This window comes from Astatotilapia calliptera, chromosome 7 (assembly GCF_964374335.1).
Source record: "Astatotilapia calliptera chromosome 7, fAstCal68.1, whole genome shotgun sequence".
NCBI lineage: Eukaryota > Metazoa > Chordata > Actinopteri > Cichliformes > Cichlidae > Astatotilapia > Astatotilapia calliptera.
In genome coordinates this window covers 66,446,525-66,462,587 of record NC_137428.1, presented here as the reverse complement: position 1 = coordinate 66,462,587, position 16,063 = coordinate 66,446,525, and the positions used below count along the sequence as shown (strand labels likewise).

Below are 16,063 nucleotides of genomic sequence, written 5' to 3'. Positions count from 1 at the left end.
GGGAACGTTGTGAGACTGCTCACCAGAAAACAGGCCAAAGATGCCAATTTAGATGTCATTTTGTCTTGTTTTGAAGTCCAGCTTGTCTAATAGCAGCAGAGAGGAGAGATGTAGCAGAAAGCGCTTATTGCCTCCAGTGCCTTATCATTCACTAGTGCCCAGTAGCTGAATGTAGTGGGCCCGGAGATTGGAGGGACTGTTGGGTAGCAGAAGGTGATTCTTCATTGGGCCACACTGTCTGATCTGTGCTTGGCAGGCAAGCAGACAGACAGGCTTTTTCTAAATCCTAACCTGCAGTTATCCAGTGGAATTCTAATGTGAAAGCATCTGCAGTGTGGGGGACAGAAGTGAAACCGGGGGTTCCTCCTACAGTGCAGCACCACAATCATATAAGGTCCACTGCATATTTTATTCATAACCACAAAGAGTCCAAAAACACTAACCAAAATCATTTCAAACATTCTGTTAATTAACTGTGAGTTGAAATGTATGCTTAGCCCCAGAGGCTTGGCTGAATCAGACATGTGACCTTATTTTTTGGTGCATTTTCCTCAGCAATCCTCTGCCCCGAGAAGGCCACGCTGAGGTTGAAAACACTAATAGGGAGACTCGATCAAGAGGAAAATTAAGTGTGCACAACAATGCTAAATGGGGTGTTTCGCTCCTGTAATGACTACATAAGTCAAGATGAAATGATGGGACATGTGGCTAATGGACAGTGTGGTAGTTGCAATACATTTCAATATTCTTGTCAGCATGAATTGGATTTTCTTCTATAACATTTTTCAAAATTTTCAGGGAGCTGAGCCACGGCGGTGCCATTAATCCATTATTGATGCCTCTTCCAAAATGTATGCCATCACATACACAAACACAAACTTTCAGATACTTTAAAGGTCTCAATAAAATGAGAAATTCAGCATAAGTTTGCTAATGTGTTGGCAACATTGTAAGCCAGATTCCACAGTGAAGTAAAGATTTACACAATGAGATTGATAGACGGTAATTTGTGTTGCATTCAAGCAGATTTTTCACAGCCTACTTGCTTCACCTGTCTCACAAGAAGTATTGACAGTCATTCATTATTCATCGCCCAAATTGCCAGCTCGGTTGCCTGTTGGGAAGATGAATGGAAATAGGGGGAACACTCAGTAACGTGTAGGCGGCTGCCTAAAATTAGAGGAATAAAACTGATGTGACCATCTGAGAACTTTTCCTGACACAAATCACAAGGCTTAATGTAGCGCATGTTGTGGCGCTGACCTAAGAGTCTTTATTTTTATCTTTCACCGTCCTTTGACAAGTGATAATCGCGCCTTTTTTTCTCCAAGCAGTCAGCATGTTGAGCTCCGACCCAAACGCGGGCAATGCCGCCTCAGATTGGATTAGGATCTTCCCCTGGAGAATATATTGTTCAGGTAGAGACAAATTCAGTAGGATTTTTCTGTATGTGCTTCAGGAGCTTTTAAGTTAATTTTGTTTGATGATAGAGATGTGTTAAAAGCTCTCTGTTCCTCTCCCTCTCTCCATATATTTATACACCCCTTCTCTCTCACTCGCGCTCCTTTCCTTCCATTGGGAAACTCACTTCAGATTTTCAATTAGCCAGGGCAAAGTTGTCTTCATTAATTACACAACATTAAGATGATGCAGGAGGATTTTAACAGGCAAAAGCAAGGGAATTATGCAGGGGTCCCCAGAGTGGACCTTTCTCCTGTTGCTCTGGCTGAATGTCCCTCACGTTGCACTTAGCGGGAGCTTTCACTAAATGTGCAAAGTGTGAGCATGCCTAAGCTGGGTTTACAGCTGTCTGCTTCTTAATGTCAGTCCATAAAGCATCACTTAAGACCTAGAAGTGCCTATCTCAGTCAGGTTCATAACAAGCTTACTGAGTGGCTGTGTTGGAATTTATGAGACAGGACTTTCCTATATATTTGGTGCTCCCAGCGCATTTTTATATTTAACGCTTACCATCGCAAACATTAATGCGTTCATTATTAGTAACTGACTTTGTCACATTAAAATGCCTGCTCCTTTAGCCCTTGTAATTTTTTAATTGCAGGTTCAAGGTGATCTGCACACAGTGCAGCATTTTGCCCGCCCTGAGCCGAATATAGAGCAGCATTTATTTGGTTTGTTTTGTTGTTTTTTTCCTGGTATTCATGACTCCCCACTGAGAAGAGGATCTTTTGCCTCTCTAGCCTCTCCAGTTTTAAATAAGTAGGCAGAAATCTTTCAAAACCACACTGATCATCCCCTGGCTTACTTATGGTTTTTAATTAAAATTACAGCACGGATCAGCGGCCAAGTACACTCTAATGAAAATGAAGACAGGACGGGTAAGTAAACAGGCTAGACAAGTCTCATCAAACGAATACCGACTCCCATAAAACATCTACATATCTGCATGATGTGTGATCTTCCTGGAGGCCATGCAGAGCAGAGAACCATAACTGTTATGCCTTTAAATTCCTCTACTTCTAGAATGTGGCATGTCATTTTAGGCTGTAATGTAGAAGCCACTATAATGAAGTAGCTTGGGAATAGATAGCCATAGATTTGCAATGTCATGGAAGAGGAGAGAGCGAGAGAGGGAGAGAAGATTAGATAGTCAGAGAAGAGCAAGGCATTAATGTCAGCTAGCAAATATAGCTCAGGGTTGTACTGTAGCAGCAGTCCCCTGCCACATGGGAGGAATATAGCAGTGTCAGGTCTCTGTGTGCCAGACCTGATGGATGAGGTGGAGCAACTCGTCAATCACGAGGGCTCCCGTTTCTCCTAATAGATCAGCCCTCACTCTGGGTGAGCCTGCCCTCCGTCATGGCAATGCCACTCCAAGGCAGCCAGGAGCCAGTTAGCCTGCAGTATAAATGAGCAGGTCTCTGTTTTGAGCCCAAAACAACCAGATCCAACTGCAGATTTGTGTTTTTCAGCTGCTTGCATTCTGTTATTTTCCTAGTCTGTCCTGGTGGCACTGTCAGCGGCCAAGTACACTCTATAACATGGCTCAACCTGTTATAGTGTCTGACATGATCATAATGTCAGGACAATTAACCTCTATCTCCAAAGGCTAATGAGAGTCTACGTCTTAATGCGGGTCAGCTGTCATATGCTGTGTGTCTTTGTATTAAAAAACACACCACAGCAGACAACGATGTTAATTTTGCTTTCGAGGCAAATATCAAAGGGTGACTGAAGGTCTGACGCTACAGGATGAATCGATTAACATCTGCGCCGTATGTTTAAAGTCAATTCTTCATCACCTCAGCATTTTGTAAAACGGTTTTTACATATTTTTCGTCCCCCTGTGCATTTTGTATTTTAAGTAAACGGTAAGCTGCCAAGCACGAAGCCGCAAAGATTTTTAAGCTTCTGAGCAGCTTCAGCGGTTCAAAGTCTTTTCCAACCTTGATACTGTTTACTGTTTCAAGTTGTACTTTTATAAAATGGCATTTTATTGACTGGCAATGTCAAACAAGGTGAGACCCAGAGGAGCTGGCAAACTGACAGCTCGAGGCAGTGTCGCCCCCCCCACTCCTCTCGTTCCACTCTCTATACTTGCACCTCGTGGAGTACTACACAAAGAGTTATCTTCTTTGAGCAAGAATCTGTGTTGAGCGTGTTAGCACTGACTTCCTGCCGGGTCTCCCCCGAGCTGCTGCATTAAACTTCATCCTCCACACAGTGAAATACCACAATACTGCTCAGGTTCCACAGCAATTGCACATGTTAAGTACGTCTCCCTGCATAATCTCTGTCCTCTGCCCTCAGAGCTCACACCACACTAATCCAATTTTGGTTTTAATATCCATTTTTGACAAAAGAGCTAGTTTGAGTGCGAGCGTGCACATTTGCAAATAAACGTTCCATACATTTATCATAAGCTCCTCAAATATGGAGCTGAAAAGTTTTTTAACTGCACTTTTGTTTCACTCTTTGGCCAAACAGGTGTTAGAATTAACACTCATTTGACTGTCCGGCTCTGCGATAGCGCCCAAAGAAATCTGCGTTTAAAAGATGCTGAAGAGGGCTCGTTTCAGTGGGTTCAATTCTGCAAGCACTCCCCAAACTTCACAGCAATCATTCATCCAGCAGCGCAGCGGGAGTGAGAGCAGGCTTATGCCTTTTGCATGCAAATCTGCTTTTTGTTTCGTCACATTCCATTAATTTGTTGTGTGCTCGTTTTTATTATGTTTTGATTTCTTAAAGAAAACAGTAAATAACAAATACCATCGCAATTAATATTAAAGCACCGTTTGCTTTGAAGACATTAAATAAAATTTGGTGCCAGCGTAGTTAAAATATGATGCGTGTACTTTGAATTATTCAGCGACATCTGTCATGCTGCAGATGTTGATAAACTGATGTTTCTTTTAAATTTGTGGTTCGTTTTAATACTGCGTGATTAATAGATTGTGTTTATACATGTATGAAAAATTGCTCTTTATCAGACTTCGTTATGACCTGCACTTTCTATGGCACAATTCGGTGAATTTTCTGCAAGCAGAAAACTTTTATTTGCATTTTCTGTCTTGTGTTTTTGTTGAATAAACAAACACACTGTTATTGATCGGGCTTAATGAGAATCCTCTTTGACATCAACCTAGGGAATATGCAGAGAGTGCTTGACTAATAACCACCACCTAAAATTCTTACGGTATTATTCAACACACTGTGTGTGCTCTGTCTCTTGTGTCTTTTCTTTAGTTTTCTTTCTTTTTGCTTATTTCTCTTGGTCAGCAGATCAAACAGCTGCTTGAAAGGGTTTCTCTCAGTCTTGGGTTCAAGCTCGTTTATAACCTACTGGCCACATAGAGCTCATGGACACAAGCAAATATTTTGAAAGGTCATCATAATAACAACTCTGTCGAGAGGTCACACACTTAACATTTCTAGCAGGATCATAGTAGAGTGAACTTCAAAATAAAGTAATTATTGCCTTTAGATGACGCACAAGGCCAAGCTTGGTGAGATTTCTGGGAAAAATAGTCTGGAACAATTTGACTTTATAATTTTGTCATAATTTAGCAGCAGGGTCAAATATGTTATTTTCATCTCCAGTCAGCCTTTTGTGCAGAAAAAAATCTGCTTTTTCTGCATATTCAGTTGTATGGTTTAAATATGCTATTTGGTGTATGAAGCTTTTTATTCCCCCCTTGTTTGTATGTTTATCCAGTGAAAGCGCTGCATGTGTGGTGTTTGGGAGGAAAAGATAACCTGTCATGACAACAGGCTGCCTCACAGTATCTTAATCTGTGATATTTTGTGTTGTGGGAAAGCACCAGAGAGGAGTTGGGTTAAGGTGAGTTTTCTTATTTGTGTGGATAATGGTAAAATGTAACTTTTGATAAAGATTTGATTGATGTCCAGGAGATGTCCAAATGCACATTTTGTGACCTTGAGAAACCACGACAACAGACATAAAGAATCCAGCCAGTCTGGCCTTCACAGAGCTTGGAAAGCGGTTTAACTCTTCCAAATGAATCCACTGACCTCTCCTCCTCCTCACGAAATTCTACTTCACAAAAACCTCTAAGGTGTATTAACATTTTGAGCCACATGTGAAACTTTCACGACACGAAATGACTTCTTTTGCCCTCCCTATCGACAGACACGTCCTTTAGCGAGGTTGATTGATTGTGCAAGGTGACGCCTTTATTTGCCCTTCAGTCTGACGGTCACAGTTAAGGACTGATCAGGGGAGCATGTGAACTTAACACAAAGCCTGTATAGTGCCCAGTCTGCTCCAAATCTCAGATAAAATAATAAAACGTGTATTTCACGTGCCGCTCATCCACCTTCAGCTGATCTCACGCTGGCTGACAAAAGCAATTTTAGTTCAACTTGTTCTATTTTAATTGTAATCGCTTTCACTGGACTGTAGAAGAACTTCTCTCAGTCAGCCTGTCATAACTCACAAGTCAGAGTTAATCTTGGCCGTCTGCCGTAAAGGTCTTCATTTCCACAATCCTTCCTATTTGTGCTCAGCTAATAAGGATTACCACCGAAAGTCTGTTTACTAAGCTAACTACGAGCAGAATGGATGACAGATGTAGCTTAAGTTAGGTAATCATCCATGACATTTAGAGAAATGCACCTCTGCTCCACCTGCACGTTCACTCCGCCAACCTTTACTCGCAGTATAGACAGCAGACGCAAAATGTGACTCACATTAATGACATTATCATTTTACTGACAAATTAACCGCTTTTTCATATTTATTGTCCGCATATCCACACATTTGTCTTTTGCCATGGTTGTCCATACAATATACGACACATGGCGCATAATGATCTTAATAATTACGGTTAGTGATTAATTTCTTTTCATCTCTCACTTATTATTGCTTCATTTGGAGCTCAGAGAAAAAAATGAAAGCATGTGTTTTCTCTCATTTTTATTTGTGAGCTGTGTATGAATGAAATTTCCTGTCTGCACTTAATCACCAGTGATGAGTGCTTGTCCAGAGTCTGAAGATCAAGCTTAATGAATGTCTTTCCATTTTCATTATAGGGAAGGCCATCAGAGTATCCCCTTGTGATGCAAATTGGCAAGAAAGAATGAGATGAGATTTAAGTGCAGTGAAAAATACACCCAACACTTACTACTGCCGCTGCTAAAGAATGCACTTTTCTGTCAAAATGCAAAAAGCCATTCAGTATGGCGTAATAGATTTTAGTGCCTTTCCTCTACTTTGTAAAAAAGCATTTTCTCCCACCTCAGGGTGAGAAGGAGCAGCTGTATCAAAACGTGCAGCGTTCTCAAGCCTGAGTGAGCATCAGGGGGGCTTCCTCCTTGTCACTTTTACATTATGAATACATTTTGGGGTTCTTCTGTTTAAGATGTAAAAAATCTTAAAAAATTTAAAGGTTTGCTGTCTAACACATGTTGTATACTGTGCTTAGTGCTATCCAGACTGCACTGGGGCCAAGATATCTGCTATTTTTTGAATGCCAGTAGAGATTTCATAATGTTTGAAATTCCATCATCTAGGGCTGGGCGATATGGCCTAAAATTCATATCGCGATATAATTTGAAGCATGTGCGGTAACGATATATATCACGATATATTCTTTTCTTCTGTATAACGTATTTTCCACACTATAAGGCACACTTAAAATCCTTTAATTTTCTCAAAAATAGAGAGTGTGCCTGAATTCTGGTTGTGCTTACTGACCTCGAACCGATTTCTGCGTGCAGAAATCTGTTAAAAAATGTTTTAGTACAACTTTGGTAAGCCGCACTGCTTGATGGATGTCAGAGCATTACGGCTGCCATAGTGAGGAGCTTCGCGGAGTAATCTGGGTCCAAAACTCCGTCAGATTCAGGTCCCAAAGTCAAACAAACACTAAGAGTTAAAAACGGTCGAAATTTTTTCATCTTTAATTAAATCATCAGCGTTGCTGCTTTATTGGGTGTAACAATTAAGTTTAACATCCAGGCATCCATGAAAACAGAATTTATTAAATTTAACGGAGTTAGAAGTTAGCAGGAAGTTAGCTCGCTAGTTTACACCTAAACATTTCATACCATGTTCTGACTGAGAGATTTTTGAAACTAATTCAAACGTCCAGCTCTGCTACCACTTCCAACATAAATGAAGACAGAAAACTAAACAGCAGTGGCGTTTGCAGGGTTACTGAAGTTGGACTACCTGGTATATAATGTTGTGCTACGTGATTGCTAGCGACACAGCTATGTTAGCATAACATTAGCACAGTGAAGCTGGAGGATGAACGCCAACTTTTTTTTCCACTCGATAAAAGTTAACGTGAGGGATTCTGGTGGTCAGGGACAAATGCAATCGCATAGCAGGATGCTATACACGGAGCTGCGAGAGAATTCAACATTAATGAATTAATGTTACGGAAGTGGAGGAAGCGCAGTTTTTGGCTTTCCCCATATTTCAAAAGTGCTTCATCTCTTTGCTATGACTGTCGCCCGCCATAATTTGCAGATGATAATGGTTTTAGCCGCCGCTTTCGACCAAAACAGGCGCAGCTTGATGACATCACCAACATGCGCTATCGCGATAGAGCGATATAGTCAAAATCTCTGTCGTTGGCCAAATTTATATCGTTTTTATCGTTTATATCGCCCACCCCTACCATCATCCCATTTGTTTTTCTAAAGAAGCCAAAGTTGTTCATTTTGGCCACAAAGTTGTGGAAATATTACAGACTGGATTCAGTATTTGTTCTTCTTTTTTTTTCAAAAAAACAACAACTTTGAGATTAAAAAGTGAAATTTAAATTTTCATTTGTTCGTCTTTTCATCTGAAAGGCTTAAAGTTGTGCTCAGAGTGAAACAGTCCAAATGTTACCCTCATGATATTCAAATGCATCAAATGATCAGTGTACGCACATAACATTAGCTGTACATTAACTGTGTGTTTGCATTCAGCTCATCCATTGGCTAATCATGTGTGTCAGTGCTTCCTGTTATTTCCTTATTCTTGTATCTTACACATATGAAGCAGATTCTCAAAGCTCCCGGGAATTTCACAAGCAAGACTTTACGTCAGTTTGTGCTGCCCCCTGGTGAACTTACGCCTAATGACGCCTTTCCATTAATTTTGTATGCAGTCATACTGCCTTGCCCTCTGTGCAAACACACTACTTCAGTTAAAAACTTGCATATATGAATAATAAATGACACCCTTGTTCTCCCCAGTATATTCACCGATTTTGTACTTTTTTTAATATGATCATAGAGACTAATCTTTTGAATACATGATGTTCTGCTTTGTAACAGTGTTTCCATTCACAGTGATCTTGTGTTGCTCATCCACAGTGACCACTGCCCAGCAGCTTCATTAATTAGAACTTCAAACGCCACATAGTGGGAGTGATATGCCTGTGACATTGAAAAGATGGTTGAAAAGATGGTCACACTCCAGCTAAAATCCTCTGCTCACATGCGCCGCATAGCCTCACTCACATTAACATCTTCCAAAATACTGAGCTATTCAGATCATGTATCCGGTATCCCACAGGCATGTTCCCTTTCAGTCACAGAGGTAAATGGTTGACCCTCCCTCACTGTGTCCCCTACTGCCCTGTTTTTCAGATGTGCACCTGAAACTCTCAGCAATGTACCAACAATTAATGCCTCATTATCCTTCATATATACTGCATTGATTCCCTTCATCTCCTCATGTCACAGGGGAAATTCTGTTCTGATTTGTGTCATGGAAAAGTGTCTTGCTCCATTATGCCATTGGCTGATTTTAGATTAAAGAACTTGCGCTACATCACCGCAAGCCTTGTGACAGTCCCCCAGCCCGGTCCCCTGAATGAGCTAGCTTGCCAGTGCATCTATATATAACCACCTCAATCAGCTCAGTGGCTAGTTGGACTTTAGCTGACCTTACTGCATTATATGGACCAGAGGGACCTGTGGCTTTACTGACCCGGGCCTGTAAACCTAATGCTCTTTGTGGTGAGCAGCTATTCAGGTCTTCTCATGGAAACACTGGCAAATGACCAACTGCACTGCCAGGACACAGCTCCAACATTAAAATATCTATTTTTCTTTGGTTGTCTGCGCCTTTATAGTTAAAAAGGTTTTATAGTTAAAACCATGTGAAGATATGCACATTTGAGCTCAATATGCACAAACATTTGCAACTGCAGATAAACAGCAACAACAATTTTATGAGGCAAAGAAACCATAACTTTGCAGATCTTTGCTGGTTTCCCATAAGACTTGTGTCTTTGCTACACTGGGCTGGGATAGATTTAATTCTCGGGGATATTTAACAATAACTTCTTTGAAATTCAAGGTGGGTGACACAGAAGTGCAAGTGTCAGTCTGCTTCTGACGTTTCCTAGGAGAGCCCTGCAGTGCAAATCTCTACCTAAACTCTATGCTTGTCTGGGTATAATAACTTAGGTCAGCATCTCTTAGGAATCGGTATACTCTTTTTGGTCGTAAAGAGAAAATAACATTACCAACTCCTGGAAACTCACAGGCTCCAGGTATTTATTTATAACTGCTTGAGGGGACTCTCAACAAATGATGAACCCGTTCAGCTGTCAACTCCCACATAAAACTTGTAGCCGGCAGTTTCTCCTCCTCACTGTTCAGTTTGCATTTCAATGACTACACGTCAGTGTAAAAGAAGAACTTGCACAGCAGGAAATCACAGGCAGATTTTTGCTTCCTCGTGTCATTTGTCTTCCTGGGACCTGACCTAACTTAGCCCCCTGACCTGCAAATAAGAGAAATAAGTTGTCTATATATTAATCGTTAAACTCGACCCACAATGTTCAGTGTAGCGATTACATGAAAAATCCCAAGAAAAGACTCACCAACGCGAATAATCATCTCAACGTCCGTGAGACGTACAGAAATGGGGGACGGGAAGCTGATTAATGAAGATACAGTAGTAACAGGAATTTGTAAAGGATTTGTATCCCATCGCGTTGCTCGGTAATCATGTTTTTAGGATGCAGCTTGTCCGCCTGTGTGAAATCCCCTGTTTGTCAGCGAGAGTTTATCCACACGAGAGCTGCTCAGCCTCAACTCTCAAATATATCATCACAACATTTTGAGGCTGGGTAAACAAAATCTTGTATCGTCTCATCTAATCGTGTGACATCTTATCTCGTAAAAACTCCCCCTCAAATTGAAAAATCAACTTTTTCTACTCGTAAATGAAAGTGAATTTCTCTCGCTTTGCACTTTCTGCTGTGAATAGAGAAAAAAGGGAATTTATCCAAGAAAATTAGGATACGAGGTCTTGTACTTTATTGAAACTCTTACATATTTGATGACTTTGATGTTAAAAAGGCTTCGTCCCACTTCTGGTTTTTGTCTTTACTTTGAGCCTTTTTGGCTCCTTTGATTTTAGATCACTGGGCTTCAAAGTAGGTCTGTGATCAGTTATTTTAAGCAAGATGGCAAAGTTGATGCATGGTTCCAGCGACTGGAGAAGGGAATAGTTAAAGTCTCTCAGGGTCACCATATTTTATTCCTGAGGGTCCTTGACGAAACATTGCTCTCTCCTGGTGTGACTCATGCTTCTGGCTCAAGACCAAACTAACAGCCAGTGTGGCAGGGCGGCAATCACGTACAGAAATTACACACAATATTCTGTTGAAAGTAATCCTTGTCTTTGAACTCGTGTCTGATGACAGGCTGGGCTCCACTGGTGCCACTAGAATTTTTCAAATGATGACTGGGGGACACTTGGGGAAACTGCTAAGTGAAATACATAATCAGCGCACTGGTGCACAGATATAGCGGCTCTGCTCATATTTAGTGCACATAGGTGATTATATTTACTTTGAAGAAATTCTTCCCCAAAAAACTGTGATACAGAATCAAGAGTACATGTATTACTTTATATGCAAAGTGAAAATTATGCAAATAAACGACTGCATCTGAAGGTCACGTTGGAGACTCTGATCCGGTAAAATGCCCTCATTTGTTGATTGATGGAAAGTGGTAATAGGAGAAATGTAGGAGCGCTAACTTCACCTTACTGTGCACCAGCTGGCCAAGTCTTCTCAGATTGCGCCTATGATTACCGTTCACCTCCTAACTGGGTAACAACATGTATCCATTTGAAAGAGTTGGTAAGAAAAGCTCAAGGCAAGTTCATAAAGTGCCGAGTATTTGTTTTGTGACAGACGTTAATTCACATCTAATGAGCATTGATTTATTCCTGTGCCGTTCTTGGAGCAGGCATTGATCCATATGTTCCTCTTTCAGGCTGTCACCCGTGCTAGTTATCCTGTCCCCAGAAAACAAGAGCACGGTGTTGAGTGATTAGCACTTGCTCCTTTCTAAAAAGGAAGAAATGCTAATCTAAAATTTACTCAAAGTAGGAGGTAGACCCGTGGGAGTTGATAACTATCCAGCGGAGGTCACTGACAAAGTCGTAATGCAGTCTCCTGGATGTAATAAAGATGCCTGAAAGGAGGCTTGTTCCTGTCTCGTGAATAATACAGCTATGATTGCATCACAACATCACAACAATAGAGGGATTGATGATCACTATTATTTAGCGATCTGTCTCTTTGTGTGGTCCACTGGCTTGGGATGAGGGGCCGATGGCCATTGGAAGGTTGGCTGACCAGAAAAGAGTAGTTACACAGTCCATTTCCCCTCTGTGCTAATTAGCATGTCAACTGTAAAGGCGCCTCCAATGAGGCGTTCAGGGGGGAATAAAAGAAGACGAAAGGAACAGGGGGCAGAGCCTGTCAAGGAAGCTTTTCTGTGCCATCAAGCTGCCACTAAAACCTGACCTTTACACCAGTCAAGAAGGGAGGTCTGCATTTATCGGAGGCAAGCGTTCGGCAATGGGGGGTTGTCATGTTGTTGTTGATGTCAGACCTAAACCCACTGGTTCTCGGTATGAATGAAAAACTTGAAGAAAGATTTTGCGCTGACTGAAGGTAATTTCTATTGGTGTGTCTGTGGATTCTCACATAGCAGGAGATGCACAGGAAACTTCAGAATTGTCAAATGTCATCCCGCTTCAGCTGTTTTTTTTAATGGCAAAAAGAAGCAGTAGGATTCAGAGAAAGTGGAGAGGTATAACGGGAGACGGCGTCTGCAACAGCAACACTGATTAGTACTACACCATATGGCAGTGGAATGAAATGTGAGGCATATTAAAAGTTAGAAATTTCAAGTTTTATTGTTGTTAAAGCCGAAGGATTCAAGGATCCTACTTTTTGTTTATGCTACAGCTGTCAACGCTTTATCTATATTGCATCAATTCTTTTTTTTTTCTTTTACTTCAAGAATACATTTTCAGAATGATGGATGACCGGAGCATCTTGGCCTGTAGACAATATTCGGGTGTTGTCGCTGTCATGTCCAAAGGTGAAATACAATTACTTCCCCCTGTTCCCCCTGGATGAGGAGCAGATGCAGACAGAGCATCATCAACATTCAAACAGTGCTCGCAGACACACTGCACCTCCATGAATACAGATTGCATCTCTCTATTGGTTAATGTAAGGTCTTGTTTTCATTCTGCGTTCCCTCACACTCTAAGTTTATTATGTCCAGAATGAATCGCTTTGGGAAGACATTTACAGGATAAGGTCAATTTTCTGGGATTTCTGAGCTGGAGGCTAAAATGAAGAAAGAGGTTCTGCAATATTCCAGCACAGCAAATTCCCCAAGTTCTCCCAGTCTTTTCTAATGTTGTATGAATTATTGCAAACAAGCAAGCAAAATGCTAAATTTGTGCGGCGCTTTTCACATACAAAGAGTCACAAAGCTAATATACAGTATGCAATAGCAAATTAGGGTTAGGATTAATTAAAAAGTCAGAAGCCAAAAATGAAGAGGAAGACTCAAATTGAAAGATTTAAAACAATTAAATATTAAACATAAGAACAAACTTAGACTTGCTGCATGAGTTTCAGCACAAAGTCCAAATTGCTCGAGTAAAATCTGTAAAGAAAAGATCTGAAAATCATAACAAAATAAAATGTCATTGTGACAAATAAGATGCAACAGAACAAAAAGCTCGTCTGTAATATATACAGTGGGGCAAAAAAGTATTTAGTCAGCCACCGATTGTGCAAGTTCCCCCACTTAAAATGATGACAGAGGTCAGTAATTTGCACCAGAGGTACACTTCAACTGTGAGAGACAGAATGTGGAAAAAAAATCCATGAATTCACATGGTAGGATTTGTAAAGAATTTATTGGTAAATTAGGGTGGAAAATAAGTATTTGGTCACCTCAAACAAGGAAAATCTCTGGCTCTCTCAGACCTGTAACGTCTTCTGTAAGAAGCTTTTCTGTCCCCCACTCGTTACCTGTATGAATGGCACCTGTTTGAACTCATCTGTATAAAAGACACCTGTCCACAGCCTCAAACAGTCAGACTCCAAACTCCGCCATGGCCAAGACCAAAGAGCTTTCGAAGGACACCAGGAAAAGTATTGTAGACCTGCACCAGACTGGGAAGAGTGAATCTACAATAGGCAAGCAGCTTGGTGTGAAAAAATCAACTGTGGGAGCAATCATCAGAAAATGGAAGACATACAAGACCACTGATAATCTCCCTCCATCTGGGGCTCCACGCAAGATCTCATCCCGTGGGGTCAAAATGATCATGAGAACGGTGAGCAAAGATCCCAGAACCACACGGGGGGACCTGGTGAATGACCTGCAGAGAGCTGGGACCAAAGTAACAAAGGTCACCATCAGTAACACACTACAACGGCAGGGAATCAAATCCCGCAGTGCCAGACGTGTTCCGCTGCTGAAGCCAGTGCATGTCCAGGCCCGTCTGAAGTTTGCCAGAGAGCACATGGATGATACAGCAGAGGATTGGGAGAATGTCATGTGGTCAGATGAAACCAAAGTAGAACTTTTTGGTATAAACTCAACTCGTCGTGTTTGGAGGAAGAAGAATACTGAGTTGCATCCCAAGAACACCATACCTACTGTGAAGCATGGGGGTGGAAACATCATGCTATGGGGCTGTTTTTCTGCCAAGGGGACAGGACGACTGATCCGTGTTAAGGACAGAATGAATGGGGCCATGTATCGTGAGATTTTGAGCCAAAACCTCCTTCCATTAGTGAGAACTTTGAAGATGAAACGAGGCTGGGTCTTCCGACATGACAATGATCCAAAACACACCGCCCGGGCAACAAAGGAGTGGCTCCGTAAGAAGCATTTGAAAGTCCTGGAGTGGCCTAGCCAGTCTCCAGACCTCAACCCCATAGAAAATCTGTGGCGGGAGTTGAAAGTCCGTGTTGCTCGGCGACAGCCCCAAAACATCACTGCTCTCGAGAAGATCTGCATGGAGGAATGGGCCAAAATACCAGCTACTGTGTGTGCAAACCTGGTAAAGACCTATAGTAAACGTTTGACCTCTGTTATTGCCAACAAAGGTTATGTTACAAAGTATTAAGTTGTATTTTTGTTATTGACCAGATACTTATTTTCCACCCTGATTTACGAATAAATTCTTTACAAATCCTACCATGTGGATTCATGGATTTTTTTTTTTTCACATTCTGTCTCTCACAGTTGAAGTGTACCTCTGGTGCAAATTACTGACCTCTGTCATCATTTTAGGTGGGGGAACTTGCACAATCGGTGGCTGACTAAATACTTTTTTGCCCCACTGTATACCATATATATACCATCAGGATGGTTTATCATATGACAGAAAAGGGTGTAAAAGCGTTGTCTTTTTACATCACCTTTTCACAGGTGTCTTTAAGGCAGCTGAATGAAGAGAAAAAGGTATCCTTTGCAGATGCACAGAAAAAGTCATTTACCCTGTGGTGTGGTGGTATGCAGTGTAACTGTTGATTATATGTCTTTCAATCTGAATCTGCTCTCTTCTCACTAGGCATCTGCCTCGTGCTCTGGGTTTCACTTAAGCGGATGTGCATATTTTGCATCTTCTTCTTCCCGCTGTCCCTCCAGGGATGCATAATGCCTCGCGTTGCATAACCTGAGTGTTTCCATTCACAGTACTCCTGCTCCAGGAATAAACATACGCTTATGTTCACAATTTTACTTTTATGCATTTGTTAAAAATTTGTTCCACCCTTGTGTAATTCATCTGAAAGCACAAACAGTGAATAGACTAAGCACATTTTTGCACAGCTCATGCCGTCGCTTCACTCCCTCATGTTTGTTTTGGGTTCTGGCCATCAGAAATCAAATCCCTTCTGTTCATTAGGAGTGTTGGTAAGCATTGTGGTGAAATGTTATATGCTGCGTGTTTGCACCAATGTCTCTAATGGGATCTTGGTTGGCTGTGCAGTGCACAGACCAACCCCACAGCAAGGCCACACGCCCACTCCGTGCAGTGAAATGAGATAATAAAGCATGTAATACGCATACATCTGAATGCACACTAAAAACATTACTTAGTATCATATTTCTCCCCGAACAGCTCTCAGTGAACCCAGCAGCAATTTTTGCACAAGGTTGTGCAGACTGGCCCTGTAGCTAAAACCACAACAGTGTTTGTTAGTTGCCCAAGTGTTTCACTCATTTTCAGGGAGAAAGCCCAAGGCTGCTTTTCAGCTCATTTTAGGCATGCGACTGTCTGGCACTTGAAATA

General features: G+C 41.5%; 1 protein-coding gene across 5 annotated transcripts in view; it reads left to right on the top strand.

Annotated features, from left to right (window-relative positions):
• tspan9a (tetraspanin 9a) overlaps positions 1-16,063 on the top strand; it is a 192,232-nt gene that overhangs the window by 141,976 nt on the left and 34,193 nt on the right. The window contains exon 4 of one of the 5 annotated variants that reach the window (XM_080304952.1): positions 5,177-5,302. The exons of the other annotated variants lie outside the window; for them this stretch is intronic. Coding sequence (XP_080161078.1) covers positions 5,189-5,302 — 114 coding nt within the window. The 5' untranslated portion in view covers positions 5,177-5,188. The remainder of the gene's footprint in view (positions 1-5,176; positions 5,303-16,063) is intronic. 5 annotated transcript variants of the gene reach the window in all.